The 26,438-nt window shown below is 58.7% G+C and overlaps 2 protein-coding genes across 3 annotated transcripts; both read right to left on the reverse strand.

Annotated features, from left to right (window-relative positions):
* Positions 1-7,512: 7,512 nt before the first annotated feature.
* Positions 7,513-14,093, reverse strand: ABHD17A (abhydrolase domain containing 17A, depalmitoylase). 2 transcript variants are annotated; one of them, XM_083880100.1, is made up of 5 exons: positions 14,024-14,093; positions 11,679-12,173; positions 10,091-10,285; positions 9,306-9,485; positions 7,513-8,463 (listed from the first exon to the last, which is right to left on the reverse strand). In XM_083880100.1, exons 2-5 carry the CDS (start codon positions 11,981-11,983, stop codon positions 8,238-8,240), a joined length of 906 nt encoding a protein of 301 aa, XP_083736226.1. In that variant the 5' UTR covers positions 11,984-12,173; positions 14,024-14,093; the 3' UTR covers positions 7,513-8,237. The 2 variants fall into 2 exon arrangements, with proteins under 2 accessions (XP_083736226.1, XP_083736227.1); XM_083880101.1 differs by lacking the exon at positions 14,024-14,093 and having other exon boundaries at positions 11,679-12,738.
* A 2,181-nt stretch (positions 14,094-16,274) lies between these two features.
* LOC310920188 (AN1-type zinc finger protein 5-like) lies at positions 16,275-25,851 on the reverse strand. The gene is made up of 7 exons (XM_083880001.1): positions 25,835-25,851; positions 25,250-25,531; positions 24,011-24,184; positions 22,895-22,988; positions 21,972-22,090; positions 20,440-20,550; positions 16,275-18,714 (listed from the first exon to the last, which is right to left on the reverse strand). The coding sequence occupies exons 3-7, from the start codon at positions 24,159-24,161 to the stop codon at positions 18,566-18,568; spliced, it is 624 nt and encodes a 207-aa protein (XP_083736127.1). The 5' UTR covers positions 24,162-24,184; positions 25,250-25,531; positions 25,835-25,851; the 3' UTR covers positions 16,275-18,565.
* Between the last annotated feature and the right edge of the window lie 587 nt (positions 25,852-26,438).

Consider the following 26,438-nt stretch of genomic DNA (forward strand, 5'->3'; position numbering starts at 1 on the left):
CGCCAGTGCCCGCACAGGGCTGCCCGCGGCGCGCCTGAGAGTCGGGCGGGGCTGAGGGAGGGCCGGGAACTGTCACAGGATCTTGGAATGTCCTGAGCTGGGTCCCGCAGCGATCACTGATCCAACAGCCCCTGGCCCTGCACAGACACCCCAACAATCCCACCCTGAGCATCCCTGAGAGCGTTGTCCAAACGCTCCTGCAGCTCTGGCAGCCTTGAGGCTGGGACCATTCCCTGGGGAGCCTGGGCAGTGCCCCAGCAGCCTCGGGGGGAAGAACCTTTCCCTGAGCTCCATCCCAAGCCCTGACACAGCTCCAGCCCTTCCTGGGCTCCTGTCCCTGTCCCAGAACAGAGCTCAGCCCCTGCCCCTCCGCTTCCCCTTGGGAGGAGCTGCAGCCCCCGAGGAGCCTCCCCTCAGTCTCCTCTGCTCCAGCTGAGCTCCGGCGTTCCCGTTCCCTGGGGGCATGGCCGGGCTGCAGGAGCCGCCATCCAGAGCCAAAGCTCTCAGGGGTGCCCAGGATGGGATTGTTGGGGTGTCTGCAGGGCCAGGAGTTGGACTTGATGATTCCTCCGGGTTCCTTGCAACTCAGGACATTCCAGGATTCTGTTATTCAAGCTCGGCCGGGTTTGGCACATCCCCACAGCGAGGGGAGACACAGGGACTGGGGGTACAGCCCCAGGGCTGGAGCCACCTCATCCTGCTGCCGAGCACCCCCGAGTGCCCCGGCTGTGGGCACAGTGATGGGCACTGTGGGCACAGGGGAGGTTCCTTGCTCTGTGGCCCTTCAGCCCAGCATCCCCAGTACAAACCATGGTGGAGCACCATGGACCACACCAGCAGAGCCTGCAGATCCCAGCATGGACCACTGCCCCAGCACATCCCAGTATTCCCAGCATGGCCCACCCTGGACCACTGCCCCAGCACATCCCAGTATTCCCAGCATGGCCCACCATGGACCACTGCCCCAGCACATCCCAGTATTCCCAGCATGGCCCACCATGGACCACCTCCCCAGCACGGAGCACTGCCCTCGTCTCAGGGCACCCCACTGCCTCAGCTTGTCCCAGCATGGACCACCAGGGATCACCAGCTCCAGCATAGCCCATCCACCCCAGCATGGACCACCTCAAACCAGCTCCCTGAGCTCCAGCTCAGCTTGGGCCTCCTGAAGAGCAGCAGGACACTGGATGGGTTTGGGCAGTGGCCCTGAGGCCAGGCCAAGAATTAGTTCCACATCCCACGAGGGCTCAGCCTCCTCCTTACCCCAGGTAGTCTCACCGCACCATTTACCAGTGGGGAAACTGAGACACACAGTAACAGCACTTTGAGCTGAGCAGGGACTCGGAGCTGACTCTGGAGGGATCAGCCAGGTGAGGAGCATCCACAGCTCCTGGGAATCACGGGGCAGTGCCCCTGTCTTGGGTGTTTAGAGCAGGGAGACTCCACCTCCAGCAGGTGAGGCCCTTCTGGGGCCAGCAGGGATCAAGCCCTCTGAGGAGAAATCCCATGGAGTGGAACCAGACACCCCAGCCTGGAGAGACAGGATGATCCAGGAGAGCCTCACCACTTGTGCAAGGAGAGATGGGAAGCTCAAGGGCAAAACCAGGAATAATTGGGTAATGTAGAGAAAGGTGCACAAGGAGGAGTTGGCCTTGGCCAAAGGGAGGGACAAGGGAAAGATTGCGAAACTTGTGTTTTATAATAGTCTTAAGTGAAAGAAAACCACTTTGTTTTCCAAATTGGGCACATGCTGCTGCCTCCTCCCTGCCCACCACTCCCACGACATCCCAGCAGAGTTCAGAGGAACTCAGCACTCAGCAGAACCAGCAGCTGCTGACCCTGGGACACCTGAATAATCCATAGAAGGATTCTAAAAAGCAGGAAGCTCCAGAAGATAAGTTGCCTTCCCTCCAGCAGAAACCTGGCCCTGGCACAAGGTGCTTTACAGGTACTGGTGGAGGGCTGTGCTGAGATCCCCACCCACACCTTCCCAGCCAGTTCCCCTCACCCACCAGGCCTGGGAGCACATCTTTCCCCCACAAAAACAGAGTGCTTTTATTTTATGGTATGGTTAAATCTATTTTATAGAACTTCAGCTGTAACAGAGAAGCTTCAAGAAAGACACACACATAAACAAAAGCACAGACACACAGGGTATTTCCCTGCTTTATAATTCTCATCCTGTGCTTCATCAACTCACAAACCAGGAAAATTAAATAAAATAAGCAATAAAATAAAATACTTGTTTCTGTCCAGACCTGGAGGACCCCACATGGAAAACCTTCCCAAAATCAATGCTGGTCTTGCTTTTGCCTCCTCACCTAAGCCCAGTTAACTGGGATGCCCACTCAGCTCCCAGTCAACAGCACTGGGAAAGGTCCCAAGGGTTCCTCTGTACACCGAGGCAGCTCCTCTGGAAGCAGCAACCCCCAAATTCCCTCATCCTGCTCAGCACTCCCCAGGAACCACTCCAACCCTGCTCAGGACCTAAACCCTCCCAGCCTCCTCGACTGACCAAGGGACCCCCAAAACTGACCTCAACACCTCCGAGCTCCTGACCCTCTGCAGAGAAGTGAGAGGTCCCCAACCCCACTGCCCCCCGTGTCCCACAGCCAAAGCCCCTGATTGCAGTGAAGCTGGGGCAGGGGTGGGCACAGGGTGGGGCTGTCACTGACCTCAGTTCCTGTAGGGACAAGGAGAACAGGAGTTTGGCCCTCACGTCCCCAGGAGAGCCAGGCAGGGGGATGTCACTGTGTCGAGCCAGAGTCACCCCTGCCACAGCCCTTCCTGCTGCTGGGGGGCACAGGCACCTGTCCCCAGTGACAGGGAGACACCACAGTGTGCTGGGTGACAGTGACACAGGGGCCTGTCCCTGTGACAGAGAGACATCTCACTGTGCTCTGTCGGGTGACACAGGGACCTGTCCTGGTACCAGGGTGACCTCACACCTTTCTGGGTGTCCCCCACACATCCAGGACCATGAGGGTGTGACCCAGGATCGTGGCTCCAGGGCTGCCAAGGGGAATGCTCCTGGTTCATTCCCCAGAGCAGAGATTCAGCCCTGGGGCTTGGGGGTCTCCCTGGATTTTCACCCCCACCCTCCAGCCCTTCCCTCCCAGCTGATCCCCGCCCTGCCATGAACCCCCAGCTGGGTGAATGGGGTCGAGTTTTGGGAGAAGAGCCCCAAAAACTGTAAACCAGCTGGAGATGGTGGTGTGACCAGAGCCTCCCCCCACAGACCCCCACTCCTTGTTCTGCATCACCCCATCTGAGCACCCAAGGATGAGTTGCTGCTCTCCATGAAGGAGATTTTCTTTGTACCCACATGGGAAGTTTTCCACTGTCCCAGCACAGCTTCAGCGAGGTGCTGGGTGGGGTTTGTGAAGCTGGAGAAGGGAACAGAGCTGGGAGAATGGAGCCTTCCCTGGAGCTGCCAGAACATCCTCACATGGAATCACATCTTCGCAGGGATGGGCTGACCAGGATGTGACATCGCTCTCAGTACTCCCAGTAACCCATCCTGGTACCACCCTACATATAACACCCCATGGTCCATGTCCCCCACGGGAGCTCCCCCCCAGACAAGGGGGATTCTCTGTGACACCCCATAATCCCATCCACATCCTGGGGCAATGGCCTGGCTGCTGCATCCCACCCTGCCCAGCCCACGGGGTGCCAGCCACCACATAGGTGTTTCCAGCTCCCCACAGTTCTCCTGGCACCCTGAAGGGATGCTTTGCCTTCCCAAGGGGATGCTCCAGGTCCTCACAGATGCTCTTGGTACAAGAAGGGGATGCATCCCAGCCCCTCCTCCAGGATGTTCCGGTCATTCTATGGGATTTTCATCCCTCCAGGATGTTCCCGGTGTCCTGAGGGGATGCTCTGGCCCCTACAAGACAATGCTTTTGCCACGAAGGGGCTGCCCCCAGCCCCCCACGGGGATGCTCTGACCCTCCAAAGGGACATTTCAGTCCCACAGGGTGTCCCAGCCCCGATGCATGGTCCCACATGTGCTGTCCAGGCGCTGTCACCGCGGGGCTGTGGCAGCCCGTGGGCCTCCCTTGGCCGTCCCAGCCTCCAGGCATCGCTCAGGCATAGGATGACAAAGGGAAGCTCACAGGGGGCAGCGGGCCCGGCCCCGCACTCCTCCGAGAGCTCCTGCAGACAGAGGAGAGACGTGAGGGGACAGCAAGGAGTCGAGGGAGCTGGGGGATTCTGGGGAGTTGGAAAATCCCGAGGAGTTCAGAGAACTAGGGTAATCCCGGGAAGCTGAGGGATCCTCTGGGATCCGTGGCAGCTGAGGCACCCTGGGGGATCCCATGGAGCCAGGGGAGCTAGGGGACCAGAGGGAACTGGAGATTCTCAGCCTGCCCCACATCTCCAGGAGGTGAAAACCAGCCCGTGGGTCTCCCTGGTGCAAGCCACAGCCCTGGCAATGCTGTGGTCCCTGGGGGTGGTGTGAGGTGCCAGTGGGTGCAGAGACTGCATGTGGAGCCCGAGGGTGAGGAGAGGGGCCAGAAGGGGTGTGAGGCTGCTCAGGGTGTGTGCACATCTGTGTGTGTCTAGAGGGGTGTGTGTCTGTGTGCAGGTCTCTGCAGGCTGTGCACACTCATGTGTGAGTGTGTGTGTGAACACACGTGTAGAGGTCCCCACACAGGGTGCATGTGCTCATCCGTGTGCACACCTGTGTGCACGTACACGTGTGCTGTGAGCACAGGGATGTGCACAGGCACGGAGGGGTGGGGCTATCCCATAATTTCCCACCTAGGCCCAGGGTCTCAACCCAGCTCAGGGACCCTCAGGGACCACCACCCCTGTCCCCAGCACCAGCCAGCAGTGCAGGGTCGGGCACCTCCCCGGGGTCTGGGTGCCCTCCAAGGGTTCTGGGAGTCTCCAGGGCTGTGGGTGTCCCCAGGGTGGTGGGTGCCCCTGCCCCCCCTGCCCCCTCACCGTGTCTCACCAGGGAAGTGCCGCCGGTGTCGCGGTGCAGCCACAGGCACGTCGGGCTCTCACAGCTCTGTGCTGCTCGGAGAGTGGGGACACGAGCTCTGCTCCCCCAGATCTGCCCCCGTTCCTGTCCCCACTGTCCCTGTTGTCTCCAAGGCCTCTGCCTCGCTCACCGGTCAGGGCAGAGCCAATGCATCTTCCCCTCTCCTTGTCCTTTCCTGTCTCTTCCCTCCACCTCAGCCAGCTCCGTGCTGTGCCCCTTGCCCTGGCATCCCTTTTCCAACGCCGTTCCCTCTCCCAGCCTGACCACCGATGGGATCCTTCCCCTCTGCCCTTTTATACCGTCTTTGTTCATATGACAAGCACGCGGAAAACCAGTGCAGAGCTCGGAAAAAAGCTCCTTAAGATGCTTTAATTCAGTTTCCTGGATCCCATGACTGAGCTCGGCCTCTGAACGAGGTCTCATGACTGTGGCACGCAGGCCCCAACCATCAAAAGCCTCATTTATGCCCCAAATGAGACTTAAACCCCTCTTGGCCGGTCACCCGGCGTCCTCCATGCCCAGCCTGGGCCCCTGTGCCTCCCGGGTGGGGGCTTCAAACTGGCCAGAGGGACACCTGCCCTGACCCTGCTCTGGAGGGACTTTGGGGACACTCAAGGCCTTGCTTCTGCCTGTCCCCTTCAGGGAAAGGACACTGCAGAGTCCCCCTCCAGGTATGAAAACCATCCAGCCCTGTCCTCCAGCCAGTGCCCTTCCTTCGCCCCAAAATGCAGCCAGTGGAGGGGACAGAAGTGCTGTCCCAAACGGGACCGAAGTGCTCAGTGGCCCGGTTTGGCCCCAGGTGGGGGTTTCTGTGCCCAAGATCCCCAGTGTATGCTCTCTGAGGCCCCTGCAGCTCTTTTAGGGGTGAGTGCTCCTCTGTCCCTGGAGAGCTCCTCACTCCAGCTGCTGAGTGAGGATGGAGCCTGTATCCTGGGCCAGGAGCAGTGACAGATCCAGACCTAAAGCCCTGATCACAGTCAGGGCTCCCCACCATGGAGGTGGCACCCAGCAAATGTCCATCTCCATGGACTCTCATATTCCTGACCTGGCTATAGACCTTGGGGATCAGGCTGAACTTTACTGACCTTTGCCTTTGTTTTAAACTGAGACACAGGAAATATAACCTCGAGCCACCTCAACATCCCCCCAAACCCAAGGTCTCTGAGCCATCCTGCTAGCGAGGCAGAGCTGCCCCAAAGCATTTGCAGCTCAACAGGAAACAGGCAGCAGTAAGAGGATAAAAATACCCTGGGTGCACAGAAAATGCCTCTGTGCTAGGATTAGGGAGCCCTGGGACAGTGGGGCCAGAGGGAGCCGGGCTGGGTGGTTTCGGCTTCCCACACACGTGTGAGCCCAAGGCTCCCAAACCACCTGGCCACTGCTGGCAGAGGGATGGGGAAGAAAGGACTGGGGGAATGTGCAGGGAGAACCCAGACAGCTCCTGGACCCCCAAATTGCCCTGGAAAAGAATGAGGCCCTCCCCCAGAGCCATCCACATCCTCTTCCAGCTCCTGCACAGCCCCAGCACCAAGGGTCATCCCTCCTCCTCTGGAACACCCTGCTCTGGTGGTGGGGGAAATGAGGGATGTGTGGGGAGCAGGGGGTCCCGTGCCCACCCTCCTGGGTCCCAGCCCCAAACAATAGGTGCATTGGAATGCTCAGAGTGTGGGGGTGCAGCAAGCCCCCCCGCCTGGCCCCTGAGCCCCTAAGGAGATTAAATCCCTCCTCACATGAGCCTGGCGGGCCCCAGGGCCTCGTGCCGGGGAAGGGACATCAGGAGGACAGGGAGGGGAAGGGCAGAGCAGTGTTTTGCTCTTTGAGTTGGGGCCAGGGATATCCTAGGGGCAGAAAAACACACAAACAGCTCTCCCAGGGGTGTAAGAGCAGGTGCTGTTCCAAAAATCACCAGCCTGAGCCTCTCCCTCTCCCTGGAGCAAGTTTCCTGTGTGCTGGTGGGAGGACTCTATGGGACACCCCTGCACCTGCCCCCATGGCCAGCACACCCTCAGAATCAGAGGCCCCCACACAGCTCTGGTCAAAGCTGTGCATGGAGCAGGTCAAAACTAAGGTTTGCTCTCCCCAGGACCATCGCATCTACCTCAACACCACCATGTCCCTTGCTGTGCTAGCCCTGGTACAGAGCAGGCCACAGGGATCACCCCCTTCCCCTGTGCACACGCAGCCCCCCACAACTCCTGGAAGGCTGAGGCCATCCTCTACCTCTGCACTCATGATTCCATGGGACCCCTAATGACATGGGACAGGGAAATGGATTCCTGTTGTCCTCAAGTCCCACTGGACACACAGACCTGTGCAGCCTGCTCCCAGGGGCCAAGGGCATCCTTCCCAGTCTTGCTGGCTCCCTGGGGCCGCTCAGTCCCCAGAGGAGGGTGACAAGCACCAGGGATCTGGCCAAGGGCAATCCAGGGAAGGTGCTGAACAGGGGGAAGGTGGAAGGGCCCCATAGGGCTGGGTCATGGGTAGGAGCCCCCAGGGGTACCCAGGGAAAGGGCACACACGGGTGAAACATTAAACCTCTGCTCTTTATTCGCTGCCTGGTTCCCTCACCCCGTTCCCCGTGCAAGTGGCCCGGAGGAGGTTTTCCAGGGGTGACCTGAACACCAAGAGTGCTCTGGGAAGGCTGAGCAGCGCCAGACTGGAGGAGGTGTGGGGCAGGGGGGCACCTCCTCCATGCATCCCCATAGTCCCCGTGGGGACACGGCTCTGCCCCAGCCGCGGGGTGAACACCGGGCACCACCAGTGCTGGTCCCGGGAAAGCTCCATGGAGAGCGGGAACTGCCACCTCCTCTGTCCCACCCACAGGGACACCGGGGAGAGGCCGGGGCCCCAGCCCCTCTCCAACTCGCCTTATTGCTATGGTCAGAGCAGCAGAGTGGCCGGGAGGGACTCGGGACGTCGCCGGTTTGGGAGAGGAGGCGAGGACATGTCTGAAGCCAAGGATCCACCATCGGAGGGTGGGCTCATGTCTCTGGGAAGGGGGAAGGAGGGAGCTGCCGTCTCTGGCCAGCCAGGCCGGTGGTGCCAGCAGCGCCGGGGGCTGGCACCAGGAGGGAGGAGAGCTGTGCTCATGTCTGAGAGCAAACACTGTCCATTCCAGGGCTTCTCGCCCTCTCCTGAGCCTGGAGCTGAGGCTGAACAAACTCATTACAGCTCCAGCAGCAGGGACTAGGGAGAGCTACTGGGAGAACCGGAGAAACAAGCAGAACCCCCCTGCCTGTCCCCCTGGCTAGTTGCGTTGGCTGGCCAGTTCCTGGGAGATGAATTTCCGAAGGCGCTCGAGGTACTGGCTGTAGAGTTCAATGTCATTGTGCCCGGCCCCGTCCACCCACAGCGGCTCCACAGCCTTGGGGCAGCGCTCAAAGAGCGCCAGGCCGTGGGAGAAGTCGATGACTTCGTCCTCCGTACCGTGGATGATGAGGACAGGAGAGGTGATTTTGGAGATCTTCTCAATGCTGCCAAAAGGGTGGATGGGGAAGAGAGAAGAGAGGGGGGTAAGCACAGGGAACAAGACATTTCCACTCCTCCTGTCCTCAAAACGTCCCCTGGGAGAAGGACCAGGAAACACTCTTTGATCATGGCAGAGCACAGGGAGGGACACAGAGTTTCTGCCAAGGAAAAATCTGCCCCAGTGTGACTGACAAGGAGCAGACAGCAGTGACAACATCCCCATGGGACCTCAGCAGGGCGGATGGGAACTGCTGCAGGACAGCCCTTCCCTATTGGGATCAGCTCTGCTGGGCTCTGAGGAAGGGAAGCACGGCTGCTCCCAGCCCAATCCCAAAGGCCATGCGAGGCCATTAGGATGTAGAGCGTGGGCTGGTGGCTCCCAGCCACAGCTTCCGGCTCGGGGACTGTCCCCTGGGCCCCACTGACCTGGCTGCAAGGGAGAGGCAAAGGAAGAGCTCGTCCTCTCAGCACCACTCCTGCCATCTGAAGAGCAGAAAAATCCCCAAGGAATTACTCTTGGGGGGAAAGAGAGGTCCCAGGGACACCCAGAGCTTGTGACACCTGACAAGGGGCTAGGGGCACAGTCCCAAAGCTGGCAGGCAATGTCACTGGGACAGTGTGGCCAGGAGATGATGGCACAGCCCTCAGGAGGCTATGACCCCATGGTGATCCCAGGGAGGGCTACAACTCCCAGAGGGCACCAAATACAGAGCAAGAAAATGCCAAAGGGGATGTTTAAACCTATCATGAAAAATGGCCCAAAAGTCACGTGTCCCCTGGCTGTGACCAGAGCAGGGGTCTGGCACTGCCCCTCCAAACACCCCCGCCCTCTGCCCAGGGCACTCACTTGGGGAAGGCATCAAACCAGTATGTCTTCTTGGTGTCGGGGAAGGCGACGCGCATGCCGGAGGTGAGCGGGGAGTGCAGCACGATGGCCGCGCACTCGTAGCGGGAGGCCAGGTCAACCGTGGGCACCGTGCCGATGCTCTGTCCATACAAAATTATGTTCTCCGGGCTGATCCCGTACCTGGCAGAGGACAGGGCAGGTCAGTGTCCAGGCACATTGCCAGGAGATACAGCACAGGGGTTACTCTGCTCTGGTCACCGCACACACTAGGCTCCTGGGAGGGTCCAGGGTTTGACCTTCCCCCAGCGCCTTAGGCTGGGCCCAGGGCAGTTCCCTGCACTCCCAAATGAGCAGAGAGCAGCCAGGGCTGAGCTGCCAGGTGAGTTCTGGGGTGTGTCAAGGCTTTCCCTCACCAGGTCAGGGTTATAGGGTGTTCACAGACCCTGGACTGCAGCCGTGTGGGGCAGCCCCACCTCTGGGTCACACTGTGAGCCAGGCCCAAGGAAGAGGAGGCAGAGCCTGGCACAGGGAGGGACCCCAAACCTGGTAGGGGAACCAGAGCTGAGCCTGGCACAGTGAGACAGGAAGCACAGCTCGTGCCAAGATCATGCCCCGCAGCATCCCTGCCCCTTGGATCCCCCAGCTGCTCCCTCTACTGTTTTCCAACCACCCTTCCTGTCTCAAGTGGCCCAGGGCTCCCCTTCTGGGAGATTTCCTGTTTTCCAGACTGCTGGAGCACAGGGTTTTCCTGAGGGCAGCAAGGCCGTGCTCCCTGCCCCGCTCACCGTGTGCGCAGCGCCTGCCACGCGGCGTCGATGTCAGAGTAGAGGTTCCGCTCCGAGGGCTTGCCCGTGCTCACACCGTAGCCCGAGTAGTCATAGGAGAAGATGTTGCAGTTGATGCGGGTGCCCAGCCCGATGTAGAAGCTGCTCATCTGCCCCAGGTCCACAGCGTTGCCATGGGAGAAGAGCACTGTGTACCTGGAACATGGGTACAGAACGTTAATCCCGGGCTCTGCCACGGTGCTGGCACTCAGGATATCCCCGGACATCAGCCTTGAGGCCAACAACCAAACCCTGGGACACAAAGGGCCAACATCCCTCTGGCCACCAAGGGACATCCAGACCCTTCTGCTGCCGGAGCTAAGGGCTCGCTCTGAGTGGGAACAGGCAGCTTGAAGGCAGGATGATGATTCTGCTCAAGTTTTTGAGTCTATTTTTGGTAAAAAGCTCAGGATTTGGGGCCGTTTGCCCAATGGGGATTTCAAGTAAGAATTCTGACAGCGGGTTTTTTCTCTCCTGAGCCTGGCAAGACACCAGATGCTGAAAGAGAAGTGAATTGTGGGAGTGACAAGGCACAAGAAATTTCCACCATAAGGAGAAAAACAATGTTAATCATAAAAATTAACACTAATAAGAGATTGATAGGAGCTTGGCTCCCTTCTACCAGAGGGAGGGAGAGGACCCACTCCCTGCTGAGGCCATGCAGCTGGTCCAAGGGGTTTGGGGCCAGGCTGAGCCTCAGTCCTGGCCTAGATGCCCAGAGAGCCCCAGCTGGAAGTCAGTGACAGGGTGAGCCAGCAGCACCTGTTTGGGAGGTTGGGCTCCCCCAGCCCAGGTTCTTCCCTCCAGCCCTGCAGCCTGTGATGCTGGTCTTTGAGGACCTGTTGTTCCTGGGAGGATATAGGAAAGGGGTCAGCTGGGGTGACCTGGCTTCCCTCTGCACCAGAATACCCAAACTGTGCCACGGCTTGGGGAGCAGCTGCCAAGTCCCCTCCTGTCTCCTCCTGCCCAGGCACTGGTAGCAGGAGAAGGTCTCCATCTCACACTCCAGGGTGCCTCTCTCCTGCTTCCCAGTTCACAGCCACACGGGAGTGACCAAACCCCTCCTGGCTTTCAGTCCCATCATTCTTTTCCTTGAGGAATCAAATGTCCCTGTGAATTTGACTAAACCAGGCACTCCTGGCTGGCACGGGCAGTTATCCATCCCCATGGTCACTGCAGGGCTGGGAATGGGGAGAAGCAGCTGGTGCAGCCACCCTGGCATTCCCTGAGAAACAAGCTCTGTGCCAACAACTGGAGTGTTGCGTCACTGCCAGTGACATTGGGGGATTGTGAGACAGCCTGGGGAATCCCCATATCCCTGCAGCCTCTGGCTTTGCCTCTGCTCCTGCTTTAACCCCATTCCCGGTGTGGCCACAAGCCAGACCGGTCCTGGGAGCCCAGCTCGCCCATCCCACCGGACGCCTCCAAAGCCCCGTGGCAGGGCCAGCTCCTCCAGTGACGCCCAGCCCAGGGAGAGGAGGGGACAGGAGCCCCCCAGCACGGCCCCAGCCCAGCAGAGCCTCAGCTGGCACACCCAGGGGTGACTCACCTGGCGCCGGGCACGCAGCGGACGTACATGCAGCCGACGCGGTTCCCCCGGCTGCTCTTGGTGACGAACACCTCGATGTTGTCCAGCTCCCGCTGGGAGTACTGGAAATCTGCCCGGTCCTTCAAGTGCAGCTTCCAGCGGCCCGCGGCGCCCCGCAGGGAGCCCGTGCTGCCCACGGGCTCGGGCTCGGGCACCATGGCGTAGGTGGGCTCCGGGGGCAGGAAGGCGAGCTTGGCCGCGATGCGGCTGGGGCAGGGCGGGCAGCAGAAGAGGCAGCAGAGTTGGCTGATCGACAGCCCGTTCATGACGGCGGCGGGGCGGGAGGCGCCCGGAGCGAGGGAGGATCCGAATCGGACAGAGGCCGGGAACGAGGCCGGCCCGGAGACGCCCAGTCCTCAGCTGGCCCTGGGCACGGCGGGCGCCGGCCGTGCAGCGCGGGCCGGGGCGTGCGGCGGGGCTGCCGTGTCCATCTGTCCGTCCGGCAGCTGCAGAGGCCTGCGGGCGGGGTGGGGGCTCTGAGGGCTCTGTCCTCTCTGTGACCCACGGCCGGGGACAAACGTGCTCCCCGCACTGTCCCCACCCTCCTCCTCGAGCACCTCTGCAGCTCGCAGCCCCCACCGAGCCCACGCAGCCCCCCCAAAATCAAACCGCCTGCCACATTCGCCAGCCCCGCGGGCAGCCCACGCGGAGGGGGCGAGCACAAGCGCAGCATCACACACACACCACCCCCACAGCAGCCACACGGCTGATGGGACAAAGGACACGGCTCCCCCGGGGCCACCTAGGTGCCGGCACAGGTGTGCGGGAGTGCTGAGCTCCCGAGAGAAAAGGGGAAAGGGGAGAGAAAGGGGGAAAGAGAGAGGGAGGAAAAAAAAAAAAAAAAAAAAAAAAAGGAACTATTTTCTGCAAGTTTGGGCACAGGCTTGAGCTGAGGAATGTCAAACCAGCCCACACCCCGAGGAATTCGCTCCATCTGCTTCCGAAGGACTGGGAAAGGGGAGGAAAGGGTGGAAGAGGGATATGGCACTGAAATATGCCAAAATACTGGGAGTGAAGGGATGCCCCGTGCCCCCGTAGGAGCCAGGCCCCCTCGGGCCGGTGACCATCCACAGCAGGGCCGGGGCCGGTGTCACACCTGGCACGTGGAAGCCCCGTTCCTCCCCGGTTTGGCAGCCCGTGTGCCATGGGACCAGCGGATCCCCCGAGTGGCACTGGGACCAGCACTCCCGGGGCAGAGCCGGTGGCCGCACACCTGCACGGGGTCCACGCGGGGAGGTGGCACTACAGGCCACTTCCATCGTGTGCTACACTCGTGTCGTATGTCTTGCACATGTTGGGACAAAGCCAGGCATCAGCTGGGGACACCTCGCCGTGGGTGGGCAGCCCTCACCACACACCTGCTGTGGGGGCCCGACCCACCGCACACACACCGACCCCACACCCATCCACAGCCACGGGGGGGGGTCCATGCTGCACCCAGCTACTGACCTCTGTGGGGCCCCCAGCACTGACCGGTGGGTGCCCCCCCTCCCCTGACAGGCATGGGAGGCCCGCCCCACACACACTGACTGCACATACACTTTCCCCCCTGCCTGCCGTTGGCCTTTCTCCCACCACTGACCCCTCCCCGCCAACTCACCCGTGTGGCGTCCCCAGCACTGACCAGTGAGTTCTCCCCTCACTGCCCATTGTGGCCCTGAGCATGGAGACCCACCCCCCACTCACACTGACCCTTGTGGGCCCCCCCGACTGCTGTGGGCCTCAATCCCCTCACTGATCGCTGGGGAGTCTCCCCAAACACACACTGAGCAGTGGGACCCCTCCCCGATCACTGTGTGTGTGTCCCCCACAGCCCCCCTGCACCCGTATAAGCCCACCGATCCCCCCGCTGACCTCCTCGAGACCTCCCCGACTACTGAGGGACGCCCATGAGCACATCCTGACCCGCGTGGGTCTCCCCCTGCCCCCACCGCCTGCTGTGGCACACGCCGACCGCCGTGAGCCCCTCCCGCCTGCTGCAGGGGTCTTACCCACACCGACCGGCCTCCGCTGACCAGCGGGGACCTTTGAGCTCCCGCTGCCCGTCGGGAGGGTCCCACACCCTCACTGACCCCCGCGGGCCCCCCAGACATACCCTGACCACTGTGTCCCCACCACACCGACCGGCGTGGCCTCCCCCGAGTACCGGGGCCTCCCCTCCCTCTGACCGCGCTGTGGGACCCCCAACCAGCACACACTGACCGCCCTCCCGCCCCGCCGCTGCACCCCGATCCCTGCAGGCTCCCTCCGCCGCGGCGGTGCCCGCACACGCCCCCCCGGCCCGTGTGCCTGTCCCTGCCCGGTACCTGCACATTCTCCCGGCCCCCCGGCCCCGCTCGGCGCTGCCCGAGGCCCCGCGGCCGTTGCGGCCTCCCAGGCGGGGGCGGTGCTGGCCCCGCCCCGGCCGGAAGTGACGCCATCGCTCCGCGCCCGTTGCCATGGGAACGGCGCGGCCACCGCATGGCGGGGACGCGGCGCGGCCCCTCCTCGGCCCCCGGAGCCCAAATGGGATCTCTGGAGATCGTCCGGTCCGACCTGGGCACGGCCACCTGCAGCAGGGGGCTTGCAATGTCTCCAGAGAGGGAGAGTCCACCGCCTCCCCGCGTAGCTGTTCGGTGTTCTGCCATCGTGTGTAAAGAAATTCTTCCCCATGTTGAGGTGGGACTTCTTGTGGTTTAGTTTATGGCCATTCCACCACTGAAAGGAGTCTGGCACTCACTTTGGAGATATTTATGTAGATTGGTGAGATCGCCTCTTGTTGGAAAATATAGCAAGTCTAAAAATTTTATTTTCAAACTCTAGTCACGTTTGTTCGCCTTTGCCCCCGGGGGAACGGAACGGAAGTTTCTCCCCAAGGCTTTGTTCCACCAGGTGAGGCCCTATGAGTTCAGCATCTCAGCAGGCTGAGAGCACACGAGAGATACACGAGAGATAACGGCCATCAAGGGCCATTGGCGAACCATCAGCAAACATCAATGAACACCTACCCCAGACCTGCCCCCTGGCGCGGATGGAGACACCTGGCCCGGAAAAGGCCGATAAGGAAATCCGGGAGTGAACACCTAATTAACATCAAAGGCGAAGAAATCCGTATCCAGTAGGAAACCAAATACTAAGAACTGCGCAACTCGGGACCAATAAACATTAAACCGATGGATTTCTATGGGTTTTGGACTGTATAAAGTTTGAGAAAAATCTAGTAGTTTGAGAAAAATAATGGAGCGTGCTCCCCTGCGGCTGAAGGGCAGCGGGGGCGCCCTGGGGGGCGGCAAGCAGAAGAAGGTGAAAGACAAACCCCAGATCCTGGAGCAGATCACGAGCAGCAGGAAGCAGCAGCAGAGGACAGCAGGGCTGGACGTGCAGCCCGGGCACAGATCGCCTTTGAGAAGATGCAGGAGAAGCGGCAAGTGGAGAGGGTCCTGAAAAAGTCCAAAACTCACAAGCAGCCAGCAGAGGAGGTGAACAGGCACTTGGATGCTCTGACTGAGCACTAGGACATTCCCAAAGTCAGCTGGACTAAATGACCAGGCTGCTTGTCACGGCTCTGGAGCTGTTTTGTTTGTATCAGTGCCATGTGCATCTGCCCTCCATATTGTCGAATATAACTTCTGAGCTTTTATGACTTTAAACTATCACATTTTATAGTTTTGGGGTTTTTTTTAGAAAACACACATCCAACACTCTCAGTCTTCTCTGGACTAACCAAGCCCAGCTCTCGTGGTCTCCTCATCAGAGAGATGCTCCAGACCCCAAATTATCTTTGGGGTCTCTGCTGTACCCTCTCCAGTAGCTCCTCGTCCTTCTTGTCCCAGAACAGGACTCAGCACCCCAGATGTGCCTCACTAGGGCTGAGTAGAGGGGCAGGATCACTCCCTGCCCTGCTGGCCACGCTCTTCCCAATGCCCCCCAGAGTCCCATTAGGGTCCCAGGACACTCTGCTGGCTCAGGGACAGTTTGTCATCCACCAGGACCCCCAGGTCCTTCTCTGCAGAGCTGGTCTTCTAGTGGGTCATCCCCAGCCTGTGCTGGCACTTGGGGTTGTTCCTCCCCAGGTGCAGGACCCTACACTTGCCCTTGTTGAACCTCCTTAGGTTTCTCTCCACCCAACTCTCACCCAGCCCCTCAAGGTCCCTCTGAATGGCAGCACAGCCTTCAGGTGAATCAGTCCCTGCCCCCCACCTGACTCATCCTGAAACACAATCAGGATCCATTCTATCTCTCGAGCAGGTCGTTGCTACACAAACTGAACAAGGCTGGATGAAGTACTGATCCCTGGGGACGGTGTTGACCACAGGTGGACTCTGCTGTGCTTATCAGACCCCTCTGAGCTCTGCATTCAGCCAGGCCCTCCCCCCCAATGCATTTATCAAATCTGGTGGATTTGAGATCGAGGGGCTGCAGGTCCGGGGTGTTCTGATCCCCAGCCAGCACCAGGTACTGTGAATGATCATCCACAGGGAAACCGAGGCACAGAGCCCCACAGCCACCCCAAAAAAGAGCCCAGAGCCAAATGGTGCCCCCACAGACACTCCTGCCTGCAACAGAGCACCCACAGCATCCAAGCAAACTAGACTGTGTTATATTTACACTCATGGACAGGGAAGAAGGAACAGGAAAAAGGGCAGTGCTGGAGAAGCAGGTGGCTGTGGTCTTTCCCAAAGGATCCATGGGAGCTGCTGCACTTCCTTGGGGCTGGTGGCTGCAATTCCTGCTTCCCCTGAGAGTGAGGGATCATCCTCAGCCAAAAGCTCAGTGGCAAACCCAGCCTGGCCACGCACCAGCTCTGCATGGATGGCCCAGGTGTGTCCAGGGGTAACATGTGCAGCCACTTCCGTGCTCCAGACACAATGTCAACGTTATCCAGAAGGAGAAACCTGAGGAAAAGGCTGGTGAGAGACAGCCTTGCTCCTCTCTGTACTGGAGGTGGGGGGGGGGTGGTTCCATCACTTTGGGAAGTTCAGATGCTACTGGTACCACCACAGGATGGCAGCTGGCACAGAGCACACACTGCTTTGGCTGGAGCAGACTGGAAAAACTTGGAAAGATCCCCACACCAGCACCTGGGCAGAACTGCCACAAGCAGAGCAGGAAAACAGACCTTGGAAGGAAGGAAGGAGCTGCTGTGTTCACTGGCTGGGCCCTGCAGCTCTGCTCTCTGACACCAAGAGAAAAGCTTCCAAAGCGTGGGATGGCCAGCAGTGGGACAGAGGCTGCTGCTTGTCCCCCGGGACACATCTGGGTTTCTCTGCTTGTGAGAGCCAGAGCCCCATGGCCACAGCCCTGCTCCTGGTGTTCCCAGGAATCCCCCGGGCATGGAAGCAGCTGTGGCTGTGCCCCAGGAACCTCTGCCTGCCTTGTGCTGCATCCCTGAGCCCCAGGTCCTCCTAACAGAGCCCTCTGGGCGCTCTTTCTGGCGCGGTATTGAGATGGCATTTGGCTTTTCCTACACCCCCCTTCCTGTGTTCTGTGAGTGTGCACCCCCTCAGAGCCCCCAAGTGCCTTTAGGGGTGCTTGAGGCCTCTGAGCATATTCACTGTACCCTAAAGTTCTCCTTCTGCCTTCTCTTGCACCCTGGAGCCCTCCCCAGGCCTTCCAGCACCTCAGGGAATTCTATGAGTCTCTCAGTGAGCCCAGAGCCCTCCAAGCACCTCTCCCTGCTCCCTGGGTCTCTCCATAGGTGTTTCTGAGCCCCCACCTGGACTTCTGGGCACCCTGGGACTCTCCCCATGACTTTCCCTGTGCCCCAGTTCCCTCTGTCTGGCTTGCAGAGCATCTCCTGGGGACCTGGCCCCACCTCTCATCCCACAGGGAGGGAGGAGGCAGAGGAGGGCAGCTGGGTGGGCTCCCCAAGCTCTCCCCAACACCAGCATGGCCCACACGGGAGGAGGGGACCCCACTGTCACCTGGATGCAGGGACAGGTCCAGAAGCAGAGGTGTGGGGACCTGAGCTTTGTGCACAACCCTGATGAGAGCGACTCGTGTAAGGCAGAAGGCAGGGAGAGGAGAAAGGGAAGAAGAAAGAAGGGAGAGAGGAGAGCAGGCACAGGCAGCGCTGAGGGACACACACCTTGCTGGGAAAGCAGCCGGGGTTATCCAAGGGTGCTGAAGCAGGAGGCTGGAGCAGGGGTGTCCCTGGCTCCCTCCCTGCGGAGAGACGCACAAGGCAGCAAGCGGAACCTCCTGGAAGGTCCTGCCCTGCCCACGTCACTTCAAGCCACAAAATAACCTCCCTTTGCCAGCATCACTGCTCAACCCCCTGGGTGCTTCTCCAACAGCATCAACAGAGGGTAGGGAGAGGGGTCTGGGGTGTTGGAACTACAGAATCAACTTTTCAGCATCTGAGAGCAAACACCTCCCAGGGAGCAGACGGCAGCCTGGCTGCCAGGATCCCCCAGCCCCTGGGATTACAAGCAGAAGGAACAGAGTCCAGCAGCTGCTCAGGGACTGCGGCCACAAGTCCTGGGTGGTTTGCAGGACTCAGAGCCGCCGGGAAGGGCAAGGCTGCCCAGCAGAGCCTGGCTGCTCACACCGTGCAAACTGCCCACCAAGAGGCAAGTCCAAGGTCTTAGCGCTGGAGCAGCAGGGCAGGACGGTCCCTTTTCCTTTGGGAAGCTGGTTGAGAACACATCAGCTGAGCTGTGGCTGTCGGATAGGCAGGGAGGGAGAGGAGGAACACCAACTGACTGCCAGAGGTGCGAGGAGTCCCCACGTCCAGGTGCCAGTTTGTGTGTGTTGCCGGAGTCACCCTCGCACCACTGCAGAGGCTGGGAGGAGGAGGAGGAGGAAGGCTGGGAGGAAGGGGAGGAGCACCAGGCAGCCTGGCTGCAGTTCGAGCTGCTCAGACCCCTTCACAACTTCTGGATCTTCTCGGCGATAACGATGGGGTTTTCCTTGCGGATCTTCTCGGCAGCTTCTGCCTTGTAGTCGTAGGGGCAGGCGTGCATGTCAGAGTACCGGTGAATGGCACAGAACAGGTTCCCACAGCGGCAGTCGAAACCTGAGGGGAGGAAGAGCAGGGACAAAGCCACATCAGGCCCCATCCAGCCAGGGAGGAAAGCAGCAGGGCCTGGCTCCTTCCTGCCACGTCAGGAAATGCCCCCGATGCAGAGAAAGGGGCAGAGGAGGGGGGGGTGTTGCTGTCTCCCACGGGCCAAAGGGACTCTTCATTTGGGGAGGACCACGGGTGGCTCTTTGCTTTCCTCTGGCTCAGGAGCTCTGCATGCCTTGGGCAGCCCCAGCTGTCACATGGTGGGAAATGCTCCCAGAGCAGCTGCTGTCCATGTTCCCCAGGGATGAGGGACACGCCAGGCACTGCCGAGTGCCAGATTGCTAATCCAGACCAGGCTCCCTGGGGAGCCCGAGATGGAGCTGAGCCCTCCAAGCCAGTCCAGCTCCCCAGGGTCACACAGCAGCAGCTGGACTGACCAGCAGCAAGCAGCAGAGCTGTCACCACGTTAGGATCATGTTTGAGCTACTTAGGCTTCAAAATTCCCAATTTAGTCACTTCACTCAGGGACAATGCTCAGAGTTAACACAGCACACTGGGAAAGCAAGGCAAGGAGCAAGCAGGGGATGTGCTGCAGGACAGCAGGGAATCCTGCTGGCAGGGAATCATGTTCTGTCCCTTCTCATTTTTCCAACTACAGGCTGTAAAGCCTACAAACACCTTGCTCCAAGGTGCCACTTCACTCCTGGTAGAGAAAACTCATTTTATCCTAAGTGCCCTGAATTCACAGGAATTCTCTGTAAGTTGAATCCTAAAGAAGACAACTTCTCATAGTTTAAAGCTCTTAAGGAAACACTTATCCAGGAAAACAATCCTTTCTGCAACCTGAAGGCTGGGCATAGAGTACCCAGCCCAGCTCCAGGTTTATAAACCCACTCCAATTCTAGGACAGCACCCGAGGATTTCCAGGCAAGCTCAGGTTCAAACTTCCCAGTCTAGACTTTGCCAAAGCTTCTTGTATCCATGAAAACAGCCAGTCCCTGGCTGCTGGATGCACAAAGCAGGCTACAGAAGCAAGTGCTCTGCCAGAACAGCATGACCTGCACAGCTACAGAGTTAACTTTTTTCCAGGGAAGCACTAAATGCCACAGATAATTTAGGGGAATGATGTTTTTATTAACAAACCACAGCCAAATTAATTGCTTCACTTTCCAGGAGCCATTTTCCCATTGATAGCAGTGCCCTGACACCATCCCAGCACTTCTCTCTCCAGCTTTACAGGCTACATGCTGAGAGCCATCCTGCTCTCAGGAAGCTAACAGTGGAAATCAGGCAGCATTAACAAATGGGATGAGTCTTGGAGAGGGATTTTCCATTTGGGTCTAGCTCAGTTCATGTCACTGTTACGAAAGCTTTACCACAGACCTGACTGGGAGCGGATTTTGATCCACAGCGAGCTCTGCCTTCCTCTACAGCAGCTTCTGCCAAGAGGCGGGAACAACCAAGAGGTGCTGCCACATCCAATCCTGCTCCCAAGGGCTGCCAGGACCCTGGTAGTGAGTGGGATGCTTCCCAGGCTGCTGCCTCAGTCAGTGCTGTTGCAGGTCAGAGCTCCCCTCCCTTCTCTCCTGCAGCACTACAGCTCCAGGATGGACTGGGGGGAACCTCCAGCCTCTGACCCCCCCAAACCCAGCAGCACCACAGCACTGTGCTCACAGGTCTCTCACTCTGGACTGCTTAGGGCACAGGGAAGTTGTCCCAGAGCCAGGCACTTACCAGTCAGCCCAATCTTCTTCCGGCAGGTGAAGCAGCGATTCTTCTTCGGTTTCGGTTTTTCCGAAGCCGTCTTGCTCTCAGCTGTGTTCTGGGATATCTCAAGCAGGGTACCTGAAATAGAAGCAAGAGTTTTGCTGCATTTCTTGATAAACAAACGTTCATTTTATTACAGGAGCTGCTTGAGGCTCTAATGACTCTCTGCATGCATGCTGCCCTAGCTGACATACCCCAAACTGTGAGATTTCTCTTGTTCCACAGAGATCTCCACCTCAGAGCTTTCTGTTTCAAATGCCTTAAATCCAAAGCTGGAGTGACCACTGGACAGTGATTGGATAGTCACTACAGCTCAGCTGCTGTACAGCAACACAGCTGTCAGCTGAGCCACAGTTAATCTTCCAGGGAGGAAAAAAAGTTAACCCCTTGTAAGTACTACTAATTATTTTTGCTGACTCTTATGTAAGTGTTCCCCATATGTAGGTCTTAGAATGCTTTACACAGATATCCATCACTGCCTCTAATCTACCAAAGGGAAAACTGAGCTCTCAAAGCCAGATTGTTAAAGGTCACTGATGCTTAGCAGGATTTCCTCCAGTACCTTAGCAGGTTAGAGAAGTCAACAGGAGGGAGGAGCTCCAACTGCTCATTGGAGCACCTGCAGTGCAGGCTGCTCTGAGGAGACAAAACAGAGACAGCTTTGTGGAGCTAACCCTAAACAGCCTCCTAAAAACTACAAAGGCACATGAAAGGGGCAAGCTCTCCCAAGACTCTTTTTAATAAGTCTCTCACCTGCCTGTTGTAAATTGTCTCCTGGGCTTGAAGGCAACGAATTACCAAACCCAAAATGCCCAGCTATGTGTGGTGACTAGAGCCTGGCTTTTTAGCAACCAACAGCTCCTGGGTTTTTTTAGCTTTCAATGCAAGCAAGCTGTCAGCTGAGCAAAGGAGGGTGTCTGCATGCAGATCACCTGCTTATGGCATCAGCTGGAGGATGTGCCACACTGGGCAATGACTCTGCTGCTCCTCAGTCATGTCAGGGCGCCCACTGTGTAGCACCCCCCCAGGGGACAGGTGCCCCCATCACACGGGGTGACAACAACAGGCCTCCACTACCCTCAGGCACAGTCACAAACGAGTCTCCTCTCTCCAAGCCTCCAATGGCTCCGTCTCCCTCCCTCCCCCTCGGGAGCTGGCAGGGGAGTGCCGCCAGCAGCCGCGTCAGGCTGTGGGACGCTCTGGGCTCACTGCCATTCGCTGGGAGAGGCGTCATGGAAGATTATCCTCCTGCCAGCCACTCGAGGGCTGGCAGCCAGTCAGCCCTCAGCCCACAGAGCAATCTCTATCGGCCTGCCCTCAAGCACAACATTTGCTCTCCTCCCTGTCACCAAAACAAGAGTTTCCTCCTCAGCTCTCAGGTGTGTCTTTACTGCCGGGAGGGGACACACCCCAGGGTCAGCAGCTGTTCCTGCTGCTCCAATGGACTCCTGAGCTCAGTGTCACTCAAACCTGTGCAAAGGACAAATCAACCACCCTACCTGATGAGGAAGAAGCTGATGAGGCTTCATCTGTCTTGCTGAATTCCTCTGTCTCATTGCTGGTTTCTTCTCTGGATATGCTCATGGCTGTCATCTGATGGGTCACAGGAGTCTGAGCGCTGGGAGCATGTGCAGCAGACAAACAAAAAGAGAAAACACAAGTATTTTTATTTGATGGTCAGTTATGTGGGAGAGACCTTCTGCCTATAAAGTTTATTTCCTTATATTCAAAAGTAGGTCAGGAGCACAGCAGGTCAATTCCCCTTGAGATCTGGGATCAAAGTTCTCTATAGACATAAACAGAATGAATCTGTGATGATCTCAGTTTCCCTTTCCACCCAATTATATCTCAAAGCCAAGGCAAGAGCCCATCCAAACAAGTCCAGGGGTAGGAAAACACACTTATGAGTCAGGGCTGTAATGTGATGGTAGAGCTCAGTGCAGCCCTCTCTCCTCCTTCTCATCAAACAGGCCCAAGGTCTCTAATCCTGCTGTCACAGGTTCCAGACTGGGTCATCAGCAGGTGCTTTCACTTAGAATCACGGGACATTCTGAGCTGATGATCCTCGTGATCCTTCCAAGTCCAACTCTTGGCCCTGCACAGGAAAACCCCAAAAATCCCACTGCTTGGGACTGAGCAGAAATGAACAGTTGAACAGAGCCAGGGACAGACAAGGTGCACTGGCTCCAGGAGAACCAAAATGCCACTTAATTTACCACCAGTGCTCTGGGATCTCACTCTACAAATCAGACACCAGCAGCAGCAGGGACATCAATCTTCCAAATAAACCAGAGTCACAATGCAGAGTTTGATCCAGCCTGTTTACAGACTGGCCATGTAAAGGATGACAGCCTGCCCCTTGTATCCCAGAGCTGGATTTTAGCAGGCTTTAGATCCCCTCTCCTCCAGACTCTGCCCCTACCTGGCTTTCACATCCTCAGGTGTGGAATCTCCCTCTGCGCCTTGTCCTGCAATCACCTCGGAAACCATGGGGCTGCTGCTGGGACCACTGGGTGCTACGAGACAAGAGCAGGCTTGGTCAAGTCTCTGGGAAGTATCAGCAAGTCCTTCAGGTGCTTGACAACCAAGGAGAAAGCAGAACAAGCATTTCCAGCAGGTTTTACACTCCTGTTCCCTACTGGAGCTGGGAGGGCACACCCCTGTTGGGATCACTCCCATATCCCTATTCCTACACTCTCCTCTCCAAATTTGTGCATGGGATTCTGTGGGACACCAGGGCTGTCTGGATCTTGAACCTAATAGCACTTTGTAACTTCTCCAAAGTGTAAGAATCAGATTCTCATCTGCTGAAAGGAACTGGCTTCAACAGACACATGTGGGTTTGTGTCAGCTGAGGATCTAAGCTGGGATCTTAGGAAAACCCTTTGTCAGGAAAAGTCATGTTCCTGAGCATATTTTGTGTGGGTGACTCAAGGGAAGCCATGATTACCCTCAGGAATAAACTATGGAAGAACTCTCAGAGGCATTTCTCACGCTGTACGTGGGGCATCTGCACAAACCCCCAGCAAAAGAAATCCCTGCTCATGTTGCAGAGAGCATCCTTCCCCTGCTCCCATCCCAAGTGCAGGAAACAAACCTTGTTAGTCACAGCTTTTAGATATCAAACTGTTAAGATAAGAATATTATACAAATAGGCCAAATAAAATTTAATTGTGGGGCTTTGTCATGGTTCCCAGCAGTCGGCATCTAATCAGAGAGCAGGAAATAGCTGAAAGCTGCGATCACCATTAGCACATGTGAAATTTTACAGTTTACTGGAAGATGCTGGTTGGGATGGGGCTTCACAAACTGGTGAGACTGGGAAGAAAACAAGTGCCCCTCCCAACAGGGGAACAGAAATGCTCAAGGGCATGGCTCCTTGCTTCAGAGCCTTGGGTATCCATGGAAAGGGAAAGATGATTTTTCTAGGAGGGAGTAAATCTGCTGGTGGCCAGGTACCAGCGCCATGCTCTGTCACAGAACACAGTTTGTATCCAGACACCCCTTTAAAACAGATTTCCAGAAAAAAATCCTCTACCTGGAGGGCTTATCCGGTCACTGCTCTGCTGCCTCTGCAGGAACTCCTTATAGCACACGGAGCACATGCCGTTGGTCCGGGGACTGCCATAGAACCCGCAGCCCGTGGTACACAGCAGAGGCACCTGTGTCTGGTTCGTCTCCTGAGCCATCCTCGCTCCTCCCAGGCACCGAGCTACAACCAGGAATCAAAAATAAACCCGGGACAGCTGTGAGGGCCAGAGCTCTTGGGCATTGTGTGCTGCAGCTGATCAGGAAGGAGCACAAAGGATCCCAAGAGAGCCCGGTTCCTGCACGCACACAACAACACGACCCTAGGCCCTTGAGCACTCGGGGCTCCTGAAATCCATGTCCTGGGGCCCTGAGCCACCCAGAGCTTGGCAGCCAGGAGCTGCCCAGAGCCAGACTGGAAAGCCAACAGGAACTGGCTCCCGGTTCTCCCTCCTGCACCACGAGGCTCCCGAAACTCCCGGTGACACATGAGCACATCAAACCCAAACAATCCGCTCTCCACCCGTACAAAATGTGCCCCCACAGCACTGCTACTGCCCCCTGTGAACACCCACACCTCAAACACCCAGTGCAGGCCCAGTCAGTCACATTTTTGGTTTTCATTTCGAGCCTGGTTTAGTTTTTTAATTCTCAGGAAGATGACGCAAGCGATGCAAAAAGAACCCACTGACGCTCTGTTCTGACATACGTGGGTAAGGGGAATGTTAGCATGGTTAGGCTGGAAATAATAATGTTTTCTTTCCAGCAGTAAGATGTGATTCCAGAACACCTTCCCAGGAAAACAGCTGACACGGTGAAACCTAATTTTAAATTTAATCTTAATAATTTCTCTCTGGATCACATGCAGATACCTCCAACCCCAGGAACTGACCCCTCCAGCCACACACGGTGTAGCATTACAGGGCCAAACCCACCGCAGTGCTCCAAATGAGAACCATGAGGCACAAACAAAAACCACACACAATTCCAATGTGTGTGGACAACGTGGCTGCAGCCACAGCTCTGACACAGAACAAGGGGAGAGGATGTGTGCAGGACTATGGTGGGTGCGGGTGGCTCCAGCTCGGGCACAAAGCCACGGCGTTGGTACCAGGAGCTCCCAGCAGTGCTGCCTTTGTGGGATGCACGAAGTACCCACCACCTCCCAGCCAGCTCTGCCACTTCCCTTCCTGCTCCTACAAAACTTGCTTCACCGAGGGAATAAACAAGACGAACACGAAATCGTTACCCTGCCAGGAGCGCTCCCGTGGGACGGAACCGGATCACCTCTGGTTTTTCCCTCCTCGTCCTCAGCCGGGGGATGCGGGTTTCGGCTCCGCACCCGGGGGTCCCTCGCAGAGCTCAGACCAGAGCTCCCATCGCCACACCGGGATCCTCCCGGCCCGAACCGGCCTCTCCTCGGGCACTCGCAGCCAGGGCAGCCCCGGTAGCGGCGGATCCCTCGGGGGTCCCGGCTGGCGCCCGCTGCCACACGGACAAACCTTCGGGAGCTACTGTCGATCGGGTGTCCCTGCAGAGCGAAGGGGCCGCGGGCTCAGCCCTCCCCGAGCGCCGCACGGCCCAGCCGGCCGGACGGGCCGAGCCGCGGCCCCCGCCGTGCCCCGGCGGCCCGGAGCGGCCGGGACCCCCCGCCCGGCCGGGGAGAGACCCCCGCCCGCCCCCTCCCGTGGCCGGCCCCGGCCCGCCGCCCCCGCCCCGCGCGGCCGGGCCCCGCGCCCCGCTCCGGGCCCGCGGCGCTAATCGAGGCCGAGGCTCCGCGGCCTGCGCGGAGCAGGAGCCCCGGGCAGGGCCCCGCTGGCCGGGGCCCACTCACCGGCGGCGGAGGAGGGCGGGCGGCCCCGGGCCGGGCCGGGCCGGCCCCGGGAGGCTCAGGCGGGCGGCGGGCAGGGAGCGCTGCCGGGAAACATGGCGGGCGCGGGCCCCGAGCGCCTCCCCCGGGGAGGGCCCGGGACGGGGGGGACGGGACGGGGGGGACGCGAGGCCTGGGACGGGGCCGGGGGCGTTGGCGGGGGCCGGGGAGAGGGCGGGGGGCTGCCGGACAGCCCCGGGTACAGGGGCGGGGGGGTAGGGGAGGGGGCCGGGGGGTGGGTGTGCTCCAGCAATAGGGGAGAGGGCAGTGACCCCCCTGGCTGTGGGAACAAGAGTGTAGGTGTGCTCCGGGATAGCGGAGAGGGCTGTGACACCTCCCTGCCCCGGCCACAGCGACTGCGGCATAGGGGAGGGTATGGGGTATAGGTGTTCTTTAGAGGCAAGGGCTGTGACCCCCTGGTTATAGGGACTGGGGTATAGGTGTGCCCTGACTATAGGGGAGGGAGTTCTGACCCCCTCGGCTATAGGGGTGCGCTTATAGATGTGCCCCGTCTATAGCAGAGGGGGCTGAGACCCTCATGTGAGTATATAGGGTGGAACACAGACAG

The sequence above is a fragment of the Zosterops lateralis genome (assembly GCF_965231275.1).
Source record: "Zosterops lateralis genome assembly, chromosome: 29".
Classification (NCBI taxonomy): domain Eukaryota; kingdom Metazoa; phylum Chordata; class Aves; order Passeriformes; family Zosteropidae; genus Zosterops; species Zosterops lateralis.

What these genes read in the sequence shown, in the direction of transcription:
- ABHD17A (XM_083880100.1), bottom strand. Translation starts at nt 11,983, where the DNA reads ATGAACGGGCTGTCGATCAGCCAACTCTGCTGCCTCTTCTGCTGCCCG. An exon ending in TGGCAGGCGCTGCGCACACG is followed by an intron (nt 9,486 to 10,090) that starts GTGAGCGGGGCA and finishes GTCCTCTGCCAG; the next exon opens with GTACGGGATCAGCCCGGAGA. An exon ending in TGGTTTGATGCCTTCCCCAA is followed by an intron (nt 8,464 to 9,305) that starts GTGAGTGCCCTG and finishes CCCTTTTGGCAG; the next exon opens with CATTGAGAAGATCTCCAAAA.
- LOC310920188 (XM_083880001.1), bottom strand. Translation starts at nt 24,161, where the DNA reads ATGGCTCAGGAGACGAACCAGACACAGGTGCCTCTGCTGTGTACCACG. An exon ending in CCTGAGGATGTGAAAGCCAG is followed by an intron (nt 22,091 to 22,894) that starts GTAGGGGCAGAG and finishes ACATGCTCCCAG; the next exon opens with CGCTCAGACTCCTGTGACCC. An exon ending in ATCAGCTTCTTCCTCATCAG is followed by an intron (nt 20,551 to 21,971) that starts GTAGGGTGGTTG and finishes CTTCTATTTCAG; the next exon opens with GTACCCTGCTTGAGATATCC.